This window comes from Tachysurus vachellii, chromosome 8 (assembly GCF_030014155.1).
Source record: "Tachysurus vachellii isolate PV-2020 chromosome 8, HZAU_Pvac_v1, whole genome shotgun sequence".
Lineage (NCBI taxonomy): Eukaryota > Metazoa > Chordata > Actinopteri > Siluriformes > Bagridae > Tachysurus > Tachysurus vachellii.
Genome location: NC_083467.1, coordinates 11,208,204 through 11,224,817, shown reverse-complemented (window position 1 = coordinate 11,224,817; position 16,614 = coordinate 11,208,204). Strand labels below are relative to the sequence as shown.

The following is a 16,614-nucleotide window of genomic DNA, read 5'->3' as shown; positions in this document are numbered from 1 at the left end:
GGAAATGACTGTTTTATAGCTGTTATGATGTAAGCTGTTATAACGTCATTAACAATGTTATTCGTTTGCATATAGCTGTGATGTAAGAGGAATAAGATGCTTTCAGTTGCTTTCAGGACAAGATATTTCAGTTTGAATACAGCACACACCACCCCAGGATTGTTCCTGTGCTGTAATTTATTCGTTAGTTCTGTCTCTATTTTGTCCTAATAGTGATTCCATTGATTAGTAAAAGTACATACTAAGGAGGAAATAAATCGCTAGGGTATAAAATTCTGAATAACAGTATGCTTAACAATGTGTGTGTGTGTGTGTGTGTGTGTTAACCCTCACCAAAAGCAGCAGCAGCGTCATATCACTGTGGTCGCAGGCACAGGCCACATGCAGCGCAGTCCAGAGGTCTTCATCCTGAAGATTGACATTCAGGCCTCGTTCTATCAGAATCTCTGCCGCAAACACATTGTCATGGCGAGCACACTGCAAAAAGTAGAGAGCCATTATAGGAATCTCAAACATATGAGCAGGCAGCCACAAAAATCCTAATAGTGCTACAGAGAAATACTAATCATACCTAATAATGGCTACAGTTCTCACTAAAAGCAGGCAAATTCAACTCCATTCAGCAGGTAATTAATAATTAAATGAAAAATAAAATCATTCTGAAAATAAAAATGCAATTTACTAGAAAGGTCCATTGGTGCCTCATGATGACTCACTGGTGTGCTATAATGAACACACTGCTGGCGTCTGTTAGACCTGATTGTTCATTGTTATTTCACAAGTCTTGTATCAGGATTGCTTCTTAAAAAAAACGTCTTTTTTTACCAGACGACAAAAGGGTTTTGGGGTGCTCATGTTTAGAATTAAATTTATTTGTCATGTTCAACACCCCCTATTGTTTGGTAACGACTTAAATGAAAGTAAGACACTCTGGGTCTTAGGAATTTGTATTTTTGTCCTAATTATTTCTGTTTTTACCTAACATACTAGGAGAAATATATTCAAATAGTTTTTAATACAAATGTTCACACGTTCAAAGGAAATGGCGATATTAAATCCATCTTCGTGGTTGTTCAGCTAAAATTTTAAGCCGTTATCTCGAACCATTGAAATTCTGGGTAAGAATATTAAAACGGAGGGACACTAAAAGCATTTATGTCAGACCTGAATGGATTGAAAATGTCCGTTAAGTGGATTGGACTGGGACACGAGTGTATTAGGAAAAAGGGTTAACCAATGCTCCAATGTCTTTCTAGCTTTCAAGGTTTCTCATATAATCAAGATTTTGTGAGTATTATCGTATAAATAAAGATGTTTAAATGTTGCACTTGCATGTTCAAACCCATCAGCAGTTTCAGGACAAACAGAAGCTGATAGCAGCAAGTTTGCATCCACAAGAGTATCAGAGCTACTAACTGGAACCTGACCAAGGCTCTTAATCTCTAACTGTTCACTCAGTGGCCAAGAAGCTGAGCCCATGCTGTGACTTTATATTTTTGTTCATGTGTAACAAATGGTGTCAGCAATAAACAAAAAAAATAAAAAATCATTAGACATAATACAATAGACAAAAGAAATCAGATTTCAAAAGCTTTCAGAATGAGGCAATGCTCACAGACAGAGAAAGAGAAAAATAGAGACAGATAGAGGAGTTGTGTAAGAATTGTTTTTCTGGGAGGACGGCTGTTCGAAAGAAAGATGGTGGAAGACCTCTCCAGAGGGAACATGATGTTGGAGTGTGTTCATACCAGATGGAGCAGCGAACCTCCTGATGAGAGAACTGTGTTCAGGTCAGCTCCCTCTTTCAGTAGCTTCAGAACTGTAACAAGATACATACACACACACACACACACACACACACAGCATACATTAATAGCACCCAAGACGACAGTAGATATACATGATATGGCCTGCCTATACACTTGACTCTCTTATTATTTTTTTAGATAAATGAACATTTCTCACACTGTCTGTTGTCTCTCAAACTAAACAGATACAGCATAATGATCCTCTGTGGTCAAATGTTTGTGCACACCTGACCATCTCATCCTGACACTCATATGTGTTTTTAGATTTATTCTCCCTTCACTGCTTTAATAAGCGCTACTCTTCTGGGAAGGCTTTCCACTTGATTTTGGAGTGTGGTTTGGGGATTTGTTCATTCAACCACAAGAGCGTTAGGGCAGTTAGGCACTGATTATGTGTGAGGAGACCTGGAGTGCAGTAGGCACTCCAGAACATCCCAAGAGTGTTTAGTGAGGTTGAGGTCAAGGCTCTCCTCAAACATTTGGCCATGCAGTGTACACTGCTTGCATTAAAAGTCCTCGGAGAGTGTGTTGATATACTGCAGAAGTGTGGATGCTTAGTACAACTCCATGCTAAACAGTCTCTTACAATCTCTCTCTCTCTCTACACACACAGGCCAGAATCCAGTGCCATTTTAGCATCGCTGTATTTAGCCTCAGTTAGACAGTAAAGCATGTCTTGTGGTAATCAGCATGAGATGATGATAAGATGTTGAAATAATCAACGATGACAAAAGGAAGAAAATGTGGTACCGACCTGCACTGATAAGATGACGACAGTAACGCTGTCACAAGCCTTTGTGGTGTGAATCCCCTCATTAAGAATAACAATGATTTATGAAATGATTTCTTTGACACTGGGCTAATATGAGAGACAAGCTAAAACAGCAATCGTAGAAGAGCTAGCATCAAACGCTTTTTAAGCAATAACTATCATTGTAGCAAAAAGACTACCTAAATACATTGATGCATTTATTATTCTGCGTGAATTATTATAAATGCCTAAATAATTATGCATAATTATTATCTGATTGCTAAAACAACAATCAGACAAGAGCAAACATCAAATACTTTTCAAGTGATAACCGTTACAATCGCTGTAGTAAAAGACGACAAATATATTTATATATTTTTTAGAATGTGTAAACGATTTAAAATATATGTTTTAAATATACGATTCACAATATTATCTATCTATCTAGCTAGCTATCTATCTATCGAATCTGGCTAGTTTCTTCATGTCAGAGCATTTTTAAGGCTCTGTAGAGGTTGTACAACTAAAGCAATGTTATTCAGAATGGATAATATCACATCTGTTACATTAGACATACTCACACTCATTCATGTAATGGAGGTTGGACTGGTGTGTGATTAACCTAAATGTTAATGACTTACTAATGTGTTTCTAAAACTAAAGGCTTTCCGAAAATTAAATATCTCTCTTCAGCACATATCACACTTACAGTATATGTAAAGTAATAAGTCTGTTGATAAAAAAAAACTCAGCTATCAAGGTTCCAGAAATCTGTTGATGGATTAGATGGGGGTTTTTTTTGACAGCATTTGACTGGCTCTTTAACCAGCATGAGCTATGCTGGAACAAATGCAGACACTTTGTCAGAGTAGAAATTTGCTGGTTTTCTAGAATTCAGACACAATGACATCCAAGGGGTTTTCGGATCCTGCAGAGCATATTTTTCTACTGTGGTGTTGTGTTAAACTTCTTCAGTGGACAATAAAACAGGTGATCTATGCATCTTACAGAGCAGCACCATCATCAGAAACGGTGAGGTCGCTGAAGAGAAAGGGAATCCTTCGCAATAAAACCTAACTATCCTTGCACTTATATGTGCTATGAAGACGGAGTGACAGCTAGTGCACAAGTCTGCATCAGCCACAGTACATTTACCCTGAGCTTAAGTCTAACCTCTTATTTTCAGAACTCGTTGGGGAAAAGATGACATTTGACCACAATCATACAGTACACACCCCATTAAACAGGACAGTGTGGAAACGTTCTAATCCTCTAAATCCATATCCCTTGTCCCCTAAAACTAGTCGCTATGTTGTTTCTTTTCCAATATGGTGCTGTAATAAATGAGAAAAGCTTTAGGAAGGATGGGCTCAGTGATCTCCAACAGGAAATGGATTCCCAAAGGATAATATGCTGAGCTGACAATACAAGAAAATAAAAATATATGAAGACACTGCAGAGGAAATGAGAATGAATGTATCCTGTAAGAGAGTACACTGTCGGATACGTCAATGCAATCAGGGTCTATTTAGTGGTGTTCAGTGTCTTCCCAGGACTCCTATTCCCTTTATGCTCATATTGCATATTCTTTGAACACACTTATTAAGGTTTTCCTCAACTGTACACTATAATGCTCTGTGGGTTCTCTCCTGAGTCTGGTTCTTCTTAAGATTTCTTCCTCATGTCATCTCAGGAAGTTTTTCTTTGCCATATGTATCAAGCTGATCATGACAATGTCTACAGTTAAACTATACAAATACAAACACAATTTGACAAGCAAATTTCAACTGAAACTGATCTGTAAATAGTATATTATAATAATAATCATATATCGTTTCATCTAGGATTTCATGATTGTTTTGCGATTGCAGAAATTGACGCAAAATCAAGCAACCTCTCAAATATTCATTCATTCATTCATTCATCTTCTACCGCTTATCCGAACTACCTCGGGTCACGGGGAGCCTGTGCCTATCTCAGGCGTCATCGGGCATCAAGGCAGGATACACCCTGGACGGAGTGCCAACCCATCGCAGGCTCTCAAATATTCCGAGATTTTTATTTATTTTTTATTTTTTACAATTTTTCAAGACAAGATTTGGGCCAATATGCATCCAATAACATCATCGCAAATTGCAATAAAGCAAGAATCTGTTCTTGAAATTTTGGAATTTCACCAGTTCAAATATAATTCTTCAAAAAAAAACCTAAAATCACAAATTTGGAAAGAGACGCAGTAGGGACAGGAATAATAATAATAAAAAAAAGCCTAATGATATATAGTACCTACAGGAATATTATATGGATAATTTTAAAGGAACTTATATTGGACTACATATTCGTGCATACCACCATAACACCCTGTGGTGTCTGCTTCCAATATAATTATAATCCATAGTAAAATCTGCATTTAAAGCCAGTAACATCTGCACCATCTGCCAATTTGGTTGGAAAAGACCTCATCAAGCCGGAAAAACCTTAATAGCAAGTGAGGGGTAATGGCTGTAGTAATTATAGCATGATCAGCCTGGTTATGCATCTCCTCTGCCACCGTGCTTCAGTAGTACAGCCTTATGGGAGTTTCCGCACTAAAGGTAATGATACATTTCCCCAAACCGATGTGCATTTAATCGCCTATTGTGCTTTCCACATAGCTGGACAGGACACAAATACGCTTGGCTTAAATTTCCCGTACCTTTGTTATTCAAACAACTACTTGTGAGTATGATTGAATATATAGGTATGGTTTGCATATATAGTGTTACTGTTAATGCAAAAAGTTATTTTGTTTGGGTCAAATGATTGAATCAATGCTTAGAAAATGCACATCTGTGACTAGAATTGATTTAAAATCTATTATTTTTTTCTTAATCTCACTTGTTTGCCTCAACTGTATAATGCTGTGTACAGGTATAATTCCCTCCTAAATCTGGTTCTTTTCTGGTTCTCCTTCTCATATCTCAGGGAAATTTTCCTTGCCATTTCTTTCAAGTTACTTTATGACAATGTCTATTGTTAAAAAGTACCATACAAATAAACAAGCACTTTTGTATCCCTTTGACATGCTGAGCCCACACGATCCATCCAGATCGTTTAGATCTAGGGATCTTGGATTGCTTTCTTTCCCCAGTTCCAGATTGATAGAGCTTTGGCTATAGTAGGCCACAAGCTCTGGAACATTTTCCCGATATCCATTAGAGCGGAGTCATCATCACGCAATTATTTTCAGTGGATTTTAACTTGCCATTGACCTTTTGTGAGTGTGTTTTTATTCCTGTATTCCATGTACTTCCTTATTTGGTCCCTCTCGTCATTGTGTAGCACTTTAATCAATAACGAGTTTGATTGATTGATTTCATTAATACTGTATGGTGTATGAAATGCTGACCAACGGCAATAAAAAAATCAAGCCGTGCCACCGTGTCCCGTTTTGTGTTCATTTTCAGAGATTACAGCAAATGTCTACATTCCACTTTCAATTTGTTAAACACTAACCTGAATCACTTGCTGTGCTTCATACAGAGACTCAATTCACTCCAGCACAATCAGCACTGTTCATTTCAGAGTTCAGACAGCAGTCTAGCATGCCTTCTACCCTATTCATCAGTCAGGCCAATCTGCAATCATTAGCAAAGCAGGCTGCTTAATTAATTTCTCAGGGCCTGAGGAGGTCCCTTTTCTCACATGAACAGGAGTTGAGAGCGTTCGCAGACACCAGGCCAGACACTTTAGGTAAAAAGGTTTATAACCTTGCCAGGAGCTAGTCATACTGTACGTTCAGAAGTCATTAGGCATGGATTAAGAAATGTCCACAACACCTGTTTTAACTCATTGCATCCAGAGGTTTTACTCCCTCATCTAGCTTACTATAACTGATCAATATTAGATCTAGAGCAAGCTCCCTTAAGAGAAACATTAGATCCACCTGAGCATAAAACTGGAAAATAAGCACATCCATAGTCAAAGAAGGGCAGATTTTATGCTGACAGTGGAGAGAGAGAGAGAGAGAGAGAGAGAGAGAGAGAGAGGAGAGAGAGGGATGGCGAGCAGGGTACATTACCTAGCGCTAAATAATCTGTGTGAAGTACATCTGTTTGCCAAGTTAAGTACAGGGCACCATAGGGGATACCACAGACTACATTTAACTCTCACTGCTGACTGCGACTAAATAGAGGTCAAGAAGACGCAAACCAAATGATGTTCCTTTCCTCCGTGTGTCCTTCATTGCTTACAACAGTATTGTATGGATACAATATCCCATTTCAGACATGCCAGAGTCTGTTCACCTTAGAGACCAGCATCTACTTGGATCTTCAGGGTCAGAGTGCAGTGGACAGAACCATACCGCTTTCCAGCGCATGGGACCTTAACAGGATGAATTAATTCCCAGACATCTTGTGCTTAACAAAGAAAACAAACAAACAAACAAACACCTTCATTGTGTTTATTTGTCTTTTGTTACTTGATCTCTATTTACCCATTCCATACATACCACCAGCACTGTAGGTTTGGGAACCTGAATCCGACTCCCTTTTTTCATATGCTGATATAAAACACCCCAACTATTTCTTTGTAACATACAATAAAACACGGATATGATTTCTGCCTCCACACCTTCAGCAATATCTCCCCGAGTCTAGAGTCATGTGTTGTAGGCTAACTGGCATCTCTAAATTATTCATAACATGTGAATGGGTGTGTGTGGGATTGTGTCCTGTGACAGACTGGCACCCCATCCCAGTGACCCTGTGTAGGATTAGCAGTACAGAAAATGGATTGATGGATAGATGTATGGATGTATATGCATATATGTAAGATATATGATGAGTTAAAAATTAGTACATTTATTAAACTTATGAACATATAAATGCAGTAAGGAAAAGGCATGAAATGAGCAACGTGTCACAAAAGACATCCGTTTTTGGCTGCTGAAGGTATGCTGTTCTTCCTCAGTGCTTACTGTTATTAACCAGATTTCATTCCGATGGCTGCCGCATGCAACAGTGGGAAAGACGTGCACTTCGTAACTGGATAACGGCACCCCAGCTGCTGGACTCCTATGTGGCGTTTCCATGGAAACCAGGCATTATGGTTGAGCATGAGAGCTAGGGGAAAGGGCAAAAAGCAAATGATGGGGTGAAGAGGAGGAGAAGAAGAAGATGAATAAAGAAATACAAAAAGTGAATAAGAAAAAAACAATCTGTGAGCGAAAGGTGATGTACTGAAGAGAAAAAATAGGAGCTAAGAGAGGTGAGGTAGAGAATGTGAGCTGCATGTGCAACAAGCTTAGCTGAGCAGAACCTGCTTGAATTAAATTGGATTGCTCTGGGGGAAAGGATGGGCAGGGAGAGGGGAGTGGGTGAGAGGGAGAAGGTTTTGGACCAATACACATTTCCAGTGTCTCCTATGAAGCCTGATCTCCCTCAGAGTGGTGAAGAGGATGTTCAAACCAAAACCATGACACCTTCTTTCCTTTCTATTCCTCGCTGGAAGCTGCATATAGGTGACTCATTGCACAAAAAAGAAATTTTAAACTTATCGCTTAGCACAGCTCTGGTAATGGAAGTAGTTTAAGCAATAGAAAGGATCTTGTGTCAGACAAATAAAAGTCTGGTGATCTAACAATGACCCAAATGCAGGTACATTGTTTCCTTTCAGCTTCATGTTCTGTGCAAATATCTCTTTATTGTGCAACCAAAAACCAGAATCAGCATTTGTATGTCAGTTTCATAAGGCACTTTAGCTAAGCGTGTTGCAGCGTGGGACGTTACAGATATTATCCATCACTGTTAGATTTAAAAAAGGTATCCATGCTTAAATCCAAATATGTAAGTACTCATTAGGTAATGCACTACACAAAAGCCAACACTGTCTCTGGGGGCTCTTATTCTATTTATTCTTATTCTATTAAGCAGAAAGAACAAGAAGGATAGAGACTAATAAGTGTGAGAGTGATAGAGTCCTGTGTATAGAAAGCCATTTTCTATCCTTATTCTCCCTGAGTTTATCTTTGTCGTCCATCACATCATTCCATCATTTTCATAAAACTGTCTTTTTACATGTACACATCTGCTACTTCACTCGAGAGCTGTCTCTTTCTCTCCTTCAGCTCTGATTGCTCACCATCATTTCCTCCTTGTCATTTGTATCAGCATCATTTTCATGAAATCATCACAATAAAATATGTTGCCTCTAATGCAAAACCCAAACGAATCTTGCCAAAGTGGAAACTGTTATTTTCATATATTCACATCCTGTTTGTATACCACCTAGATTTTCAGTCAAGCACGGGTGCTTCACGTTTTCAAAATTGTCTTTGGAGGCAAAGCAACACATAGTTTTTTCTCTAGAAACAAGACTGAATACTAGGAATAAGTTCAGGTTTGGATTTGAAATGAAATCAGCCAGGCAGAACAACATATATAGCAGATATTACTGGAGTGCTCCCACATCCCTGAAGGACTGATTCCAATCCCATTCTCTCCTCTTATCCCCAGCCTCGAGAAAAGCACACTCTAAAGCCATTATAGTTCTACTCAGGCACATCACTAGTCCTCACACTGGACATGAAATACTACCACTACTAATCATTTAGTCCTTCTGTCCAAATTAGTATTAAAAGGTGGTGTTGCTCATTACAGGTTTCGTGTATAATGGCAATGTTAATAGTTTACTAAGTCTAGTACTATCATTAGTGTAACTTCATTGATCTATAATATCAGCTCTAATACAGTAACAGTCCAACTGGTAATTTACTGTTACTTAGAAACTGCTGCAACTGAATACGAGTTTGACTTTTGAGTAAGAGTTTTGTGGCATATCAGTAGCATCGACTGTGAGGCATCTTCAACTGAATTAAAGTGCCTACACTAAAATTAGAAGAAAAAAAACACAGCAGGGGCAAAGATGTATATTTTCAGTATAACAGTTCTTTTAAACATTTGTTAGCTGACTTACATTGGCAGACACATGTATCCAGACTTACTCCTTTACATAGCTGAGCAGTTGAGGGTTAATGGCCTTGCTCAAGGGCCAGGCAGAGGCAGTGTGTTAGTGCTGGGATTCAAACCCATAACCTTCTAAGCAGTAGCCCAACAACTTTAACCGTGTCGTTACCACTTCCCAGGCCCAAATTATTTACTGCACACTATGCACTTACACTATGCACTACATACTCTAGAGGTAGTATCATCTTAGATGGAACACTATTTTTTTTTGTACTAACCAGAAGTATCTGGGATGCCAGGTCCATGTCAATGGCAAAATGGCTTCCAACATGTGTTGCCACTAGCTTTAGCAGAATACAGTGAACTTTTAAAATGTTGAAAAATTAAAAAAAAAAAAAACAACATTGGCTAATTTAAAAGACATTTATAAGATTAAGCTGTTGTTCACCACAGTAACGTCAGGCATCTAGAAATGTTTTGTCATTCAGAATCTAGTAGTCCCTCCCCTCTTCCACCCTCACCTGGGTACTTGAAGTGCACTACTTCTTTTTCTTTTCAACGTGAACTCACTACTCGCACTATTTACACTATAATAAGGCTTAAAATAGTGCACGTTTTTGAAGCCATAAAATGTGATCAATCCATGGTCAAATTTGGTGCAATGCAAAATTCTAAATCAATCAATGAACTTAGCAATAATTATGCTAATGTGCAAATTTCAAACAAATTGCTTTTGATAACTTACAGATATCAGTTAGCTTGGATACTCATATGATTGTTTGGCCAAAACTAAATTGTATATGTTCTCTGCTGCACTTGACCATTTCCAGCAATTCCAGAAGTGATGCATGCTAGTTTCTCTCTTCTGTGCTATTTTACAGCCTAAAATATAAACATTGTCAAAATAGTGGTATGTTCTGTCCTTTTACAACACTGTAAATAGCTTCACTGTCTTATGATATGGACGTAATCTGATGCAATGCGCTCTGTCACTGAAAGCAATGCTAATTACAAGACACCAGCTGGAAACAATCAATGCCATGGCCATGCCTGATGTTTGTAATCTTTTAGCTTCTCTGCCTTGTGCAGACAGTAATATGTAATCTTCTTTAATTATTGTGAAAAGGCTTAGCTGCTACGGGATCATTTAGAGCTTTTAACGGAGATAGATGCCATAGTAACATAGCAGACATGATGCTGGGAAATGGTTTTCTCATACCAATGGTGAAATGATAAAACTTGAAGTCAAATGCAGTGCTGAAGGTCATAGATCAAGAGAAAACATTAGCAAATGGTTAAAAAGTCCATCTATCTATCTTACATAAATTTTCTATAAATCTTATCCTACACTGGGTTTTGGGAAGCCTGGAGTTTAACCCAGGGGAATTGTGGCACAAGACAGGGGACATGCAGGACAGGATGCCAATCCATCACAGTGCACACTCATCCTTTCACAAATTACAGACAATTTAGACATGCCAGTCAGCCTACAACATGTCTTTGGACTCATGAAGGAAACCTGAAGCCATGCCACAGACTAACCACTAATGGCATGTGAGATAACAATCAGAAAATCAATATTATAATATAATTATTTATACAAGCAATTAAATGCAAACATTTCTTTCAATAGGTTGGAATCTCTTTACAGATTTGACACCTGAGCTTTAAACATTTGAAAAAGATTTTACCAAATTTGTGGTATTTTTCAAAATGTCACGCACCGTACTTTCTTGTTTTTTTCTTGTTATTTCTGAGCAATGTGTAGAAATGTGTGGTGTGTCTCCACTTGGTGCTGTCGGACCTTGAACAGACCCAGTTTTAGTGGATATTCATAATATATACTTCATATGTTCATATTCATATTATATTATTCATATAGATTCTAGGAATATCTGACTGTCATGTACCTTCTTTTATGTACACCCCCCACTATTTAAGTTGTCTGTGAATGTATTAATTACTAAGCGTTTTGTTAGTGATTGAGCCGTACAATTGTTTTTTCACTTTCATTCTGAAATGAAGAAACATGCTTATCACATAAATGTGTGGTGTGTGTCCAAGAAAAAGCAACCATGACTGGAATTCAAAAAGCATTCATTATAGTATATATAACATACACACTTACTGTAAGTCAAATACACCTTACTGGGAAAGTGTTAACTGAAGTAATAATTAAAGCTACCAACAAAAAACTACTCGAGTATACGTTTTAAATTGTCATTCTGTGATTTTTTTATTTACTTGAGTATCAAAAGCACCTATGAAATTGGAGCCTGAATTCCTTTAGCACACTTTATTCACTGTAACACAGGCATCAAAGACTAGCATTAATGTAGCTTATCTGGCTAATTTAGCTAATTTCTCAGGCAGCAGTTACCTCAGGCGCCAAAGTAATTGGTTGTACAACAATATCTACATATATAACCAACACCTTTGTATATAACAATGTAATATCCTTTAACAAAGCCACATAATGTTTTACTACACAAATTGAAATTCACAAATAGTGTATTAAAGGTATTAAAATACATTATTTTATTGTATATATTTTGTGAATATATATTGTTTCCTCAGCTAGGTATAAATAATAAATTTTGTAGTTCAGTAAAAAATTTCAGAGAAATTAATAGACTAAATTATTATTATTCTTTGAACCAGTTTAATAACTTTGTTTCCTTTAAAGTAATAGAAATGTATGCTTTCAAATAAAACTTTAAACTGGTAGTTGATTGATTTTGCAGATCTGAAATGTTGCGTTCTGGTGTTTGGGAAAAAAAATTCTAAAAACTAAGCAGTAAATGGTTGATTTTAAACTTTCGATTATTTCTTTAGGCAAAACAGTTACTTGCATTCAAAACTACAATAACCTTAAAGTAAACAGAAATGATTAAACTTCTTAAGCACAACAAGATGGAATTTCTAATTCTTTATTATACACCAGATTAACAGAGTATCTTATGGTGACGGTCTTTTAGTGCCATCCCCTGACTTGTTATTATATCAAGGTAGCTTTTTTTTTTATTCTATGCAAGAGCTGAAATCGAAACCCTACTAATATTCAATAAAGTATTCAAGTCTATTCATATCTGTGGAAATCATCAAATTTATAATGGTAGACGACATAAAAATTCAATACCAACCCAATAACAGCACAAGACCTGTAGCAGACACACTTTACACCAGCAGTGGAGAAGTGTGCACAAAACAATAAAGCTGAGATTGATTTTCAGCATTCTGAGAGTAGCAGATGCTCAGGCTACACTCTCTCACTGCCCAGCTGAAGTTAAAGATATGAGTGTGTGCTATATGTGATATGGAATAACAAACAGTCATAGACAAAATAATATAGAGGGCAAATAAACCGAAGAATACTGAAGTGTCCTAAGTTAGAGTGAAGAGACAGTTTGGGACCAAAAAAATAAGCAATCTTGGGCGTATAGTCTGACTTGAGTGTGAGTGTGTATTTGGTAATAAAGGCCTTCTCCTTTGTGACGAAGAGTTCTGATGAAATCATCACCAGACATGCTGCATTTTCTCCAGACGGAAGCCTTATCCTCTAATCTCTGCCTGATGGACGAGGGAGAAGCAGTGACAAGGTTTTAATCAGCACACAGAGTCAATCACACACACAGACTGAGGGGGGAGAGAGGGATAAAAAGAGTTGCACATGCAGCATGGTGTCTGCAATTCCACATCCAACTCATTAACACAGTGAAAGCTAAGCTGGTCTCACTGCACCGCTTTGGGTTGTCCAGTGCATGAGTCTAAATGCAGCACAGCGTAACGGCTTAGGATGAGAAACGGCGGTTCAAACAGAGCCCGAGTCCGGATAGATTGCCAGAAAGCAGCTGAATGACTGATATGTGGACTATCTGAGAGTAAAACATTATTTTATCCTAAAGTACACATCTGTGTACAGTACTTAAGATTCAGGACCTTGAGTCATCTGAGAGCTTTGAAGTTATATCCCGGAGGAAAGGAGAAAAATATGCTTTGAGGTGTTATAACGTGGCTTTGAGGTGTCATAACTCCATGTGTTACAGCATTAAGAATGAAAATATATTTTATTTTAATATCTACTACAACCTGTTCATAAGCCGCACAAAACTGCACACGCAAAATATGTTAATCTAAAGCAGAAAATGAACAACGCTGAAGTCTATTTACACATTCTTTAATCTTTAATTAATACAAAGTGATCAAATCATGCATTCATTAGCTAGATCACCAGACACATAACTGCTCCAATGTCCTAACCATTGTTTTATTTGCCTGGCAGCTGCCTAAGTGGTAGCTGATGTAATGTGGGATATTTAGCTCGATCAGAGTATCACAGTAATACAGAGTATAGTATAGCACAGAAAAAGCATACGTTTATTGTCCTCTTTTTATTACTACCCTTGAGTCGCAACACAAAAAGGTCCATTACGATTAAACATACATACCCAATGAAGACTACTGGTGTTGTTGTTAGTTGTTGTTCTTACTCTGGTTATTAAATTTTGCTAGTCTACCAGACAACTACAAATTCGTCTAATATTCTAGACACAAGATTTGCTTGTCCGTTTCACAGGACAAGAAATTTGTCTGCTATTGTAACTCTTTTACTCCCTCTGAAAGCCTCATTCCAGGTTTTTCATCAATCAAGCTGCTGAAATACAATAGACAAGTAAAGAGACAAAATTGAAAAAAGGCATCTAGAGCAATCATCTGAAGTTTGATTGATGCCTTTTCCTTTATTTCTGCCTAAAATAAAATTGAATTGTGATGGAAATATCTGACCGATAGACAAGAACAAAAGGAGTGCCTTTGTTTCTCAGCCTTGTCTCTCCTGATCTGTGTGTGTGTGTATGTGTGTGTGTGTGTGTGTGTGTGTGTGTGTGTGGGGAGCCAGCTGCAGCCCTCACTGAAACAAAACATATCAGCTAGGCTTTTATCCAGACACTGTGGATTTGCCATTGCCTGCATCACCCACATCAAACACCACCACAAATCCTCTAGTAGACAAACATATCAATCCCTTTCCCGAAATCTTTTAAAACTCATAGCCTACATGAGTGACCAAAGCATTGCAGATTATTCCCTGATTAGGGTAGGACGAGCCCAAACAGAGCCTGCATTAGAATTTAAACGTACAGGAATATCACTCCACACTCACTAAGAGTGCTTCATTACAGGACACCAGCCAAGAAAAACTTGGAACACAGAATCTTTAAATCTGCCTGATTCAGATAACCGCTTGATTTTTATTATCTATATTAAAATATGACCGATTGGTTGGACACCTATTTCTCCTGCTTACTTAATTTTTAACAAATGTACAAATCGTCTTGACACAATTTCACACTAATGCTTTCTGAATCTATTTAGCAACTGACTTGGAAGCCGGAAACCTAAAGGGTGGCATAGAGCCATAAGAAATCAATAAACAGAGCCAGTGGCTGGTCAAAAGGCATTTACACAAGACACTAAGCATGTCTCTCTGCCTGAGAGAGTCTACAGTCCAGAACAAAAGCACTGGGCACTGCCAGATTGGTAATTAGTGTTTAGTAGGTGGGCTAAAGTTTCCATTCATCCCCAGCCAAAGGTGCCCTGTTTCCAACAGGAACACCAGCTGGTGTGGTGGACCAGCTGAACCCGGGCGGTATCCAATGGGAAGCATTTACACACTGGCCTGCAAAGACTGCTGGGAAAAGTGACACAGATTTGTCCTGACAGCTGGGTAAACCACTAGCAGTGTAAATGATAGAAGGAGACGACAGGATGAAAGAAAAAGCTGGAGAGTTGGAAACAAAGAAAACCTAAAATAGAAGTCATCGGATCAGGTGATGATCGGTTTCTTCACTCAGCAGCTCCGACTGTGGATCTGGCAACAGTGCAAATCAGCGGGTTATACTGAATTTAATACAAGATCGTTTCTATAGTAACAGCTCATTCACAGAGAGTTGTATGGGAGACACACCACATAATCCATGTCTACTAATAAAATGAAAATGTCTCATCATTGATGTAATAAAGCTTTCTGTACATAATATTTAAAGTAAGGAGACTGAGAGCTATACTTTGTAAATGTCAGGAAGCTTTCTGCCAAGGGAAGACAGAGCTTTAGGACAGAGCTCTCTGAACTTTACAGTTTGTCGGTAATGTCACTGAACACACTGAACACGTGTTAAACAGCAGTGGATACATCTTGAGTAAACCAAAAGTGCAAAAGACATAAGAACTGTCACAAAATAAAGAACATTCAAAAATAATGGAACGGGAAACACAAGAGAAGAGCACAAAAATACATAAAACGTCCAAACCCTAAGCCAAACCTTTATAAGAATCCAAGGTCAAATGCAGAAATCAAGGCAATCAGGCAAAGCAGATTCCAAAGCCATCAGAAACGGGAAGAGATTAAAAAAACGCGAATTGACAGTGATAATCAGACGGCTCAGTAAAGTCACAGCAGAAAACATGGAGCATGTACATTACATTCCTCACAGTCAACAAAAAACACACAATAATAAGTAATGTGAATAACGGCGGTCAATAGCAGTAGGGGGCAGTTAAATTCAAAAAGTCTGGTTATTAAGTGCTGGTGCCTGCTGGGAATGTGAGTCCATAGTGGCCATGTTTTACAGCTGAGAAGCAATGAGAAGCGCAATGTTCTGTACTGTGACAGATAACGACATGCTGCAGGGATTTATTAACTTATTAACTACAAAAGAGAGAGAAAAAGATTAGAGCCTATTAAATAAATTAAATCAGAGAGATATAAAACTGCTATAAATTGTTTAATTGTTTATAAAGCAGGAACAAATCTCATGAATAATCCCATGAATAATCCACAACACCTAAACGTAACTATAAACATTTAAAGGTGAGGTTTTGTTCATTAATAAATTAAAAACAGCAACCTTTGGCCAATTGCTGCGCTATAAAAAAAAACAGAACAAATAAGGATGTAATGAAAAATAATCCACTTTGGGGTGGTAGCCCTTAGAAATAATTCTTGAATAATTATTATTCCCAAATAACTCACAAATATCTGTATAACAACTTGTTTTCTGATTGTCCTAAGGTAAAATAAGCTGTCCTAACAAGCTAAGAGGCTACAGTA

At 37.8% G+C, this 16,614-nt stretch overlaps 1 protein-coding gene across 1 annotated transcript in view; it reads right to left on the bottom strand.

The window, feature by feature from the left end:
- Positions 1–16,614, bottom strand: part of myo16 (myosin XVI) — a 105,124-nt gene that overhangs the window by 74,763 nt on the left and 13,747 nt on the right. The window contains exons 3-4 of the mRNA XM_060876247.1: positions 1,749–1,819; positions 334–477 (exon numbers count right to left, since the gene is read on the bottom strand). Coding sequence (XP_060732230.1) covers positions 334–477; positions 1,749–1,819 — 215 coding nt within the window. The remainder of the gene's footprint in view (positions 1–333; positions 478–1,748; positions 1,820–16,614) is intronic.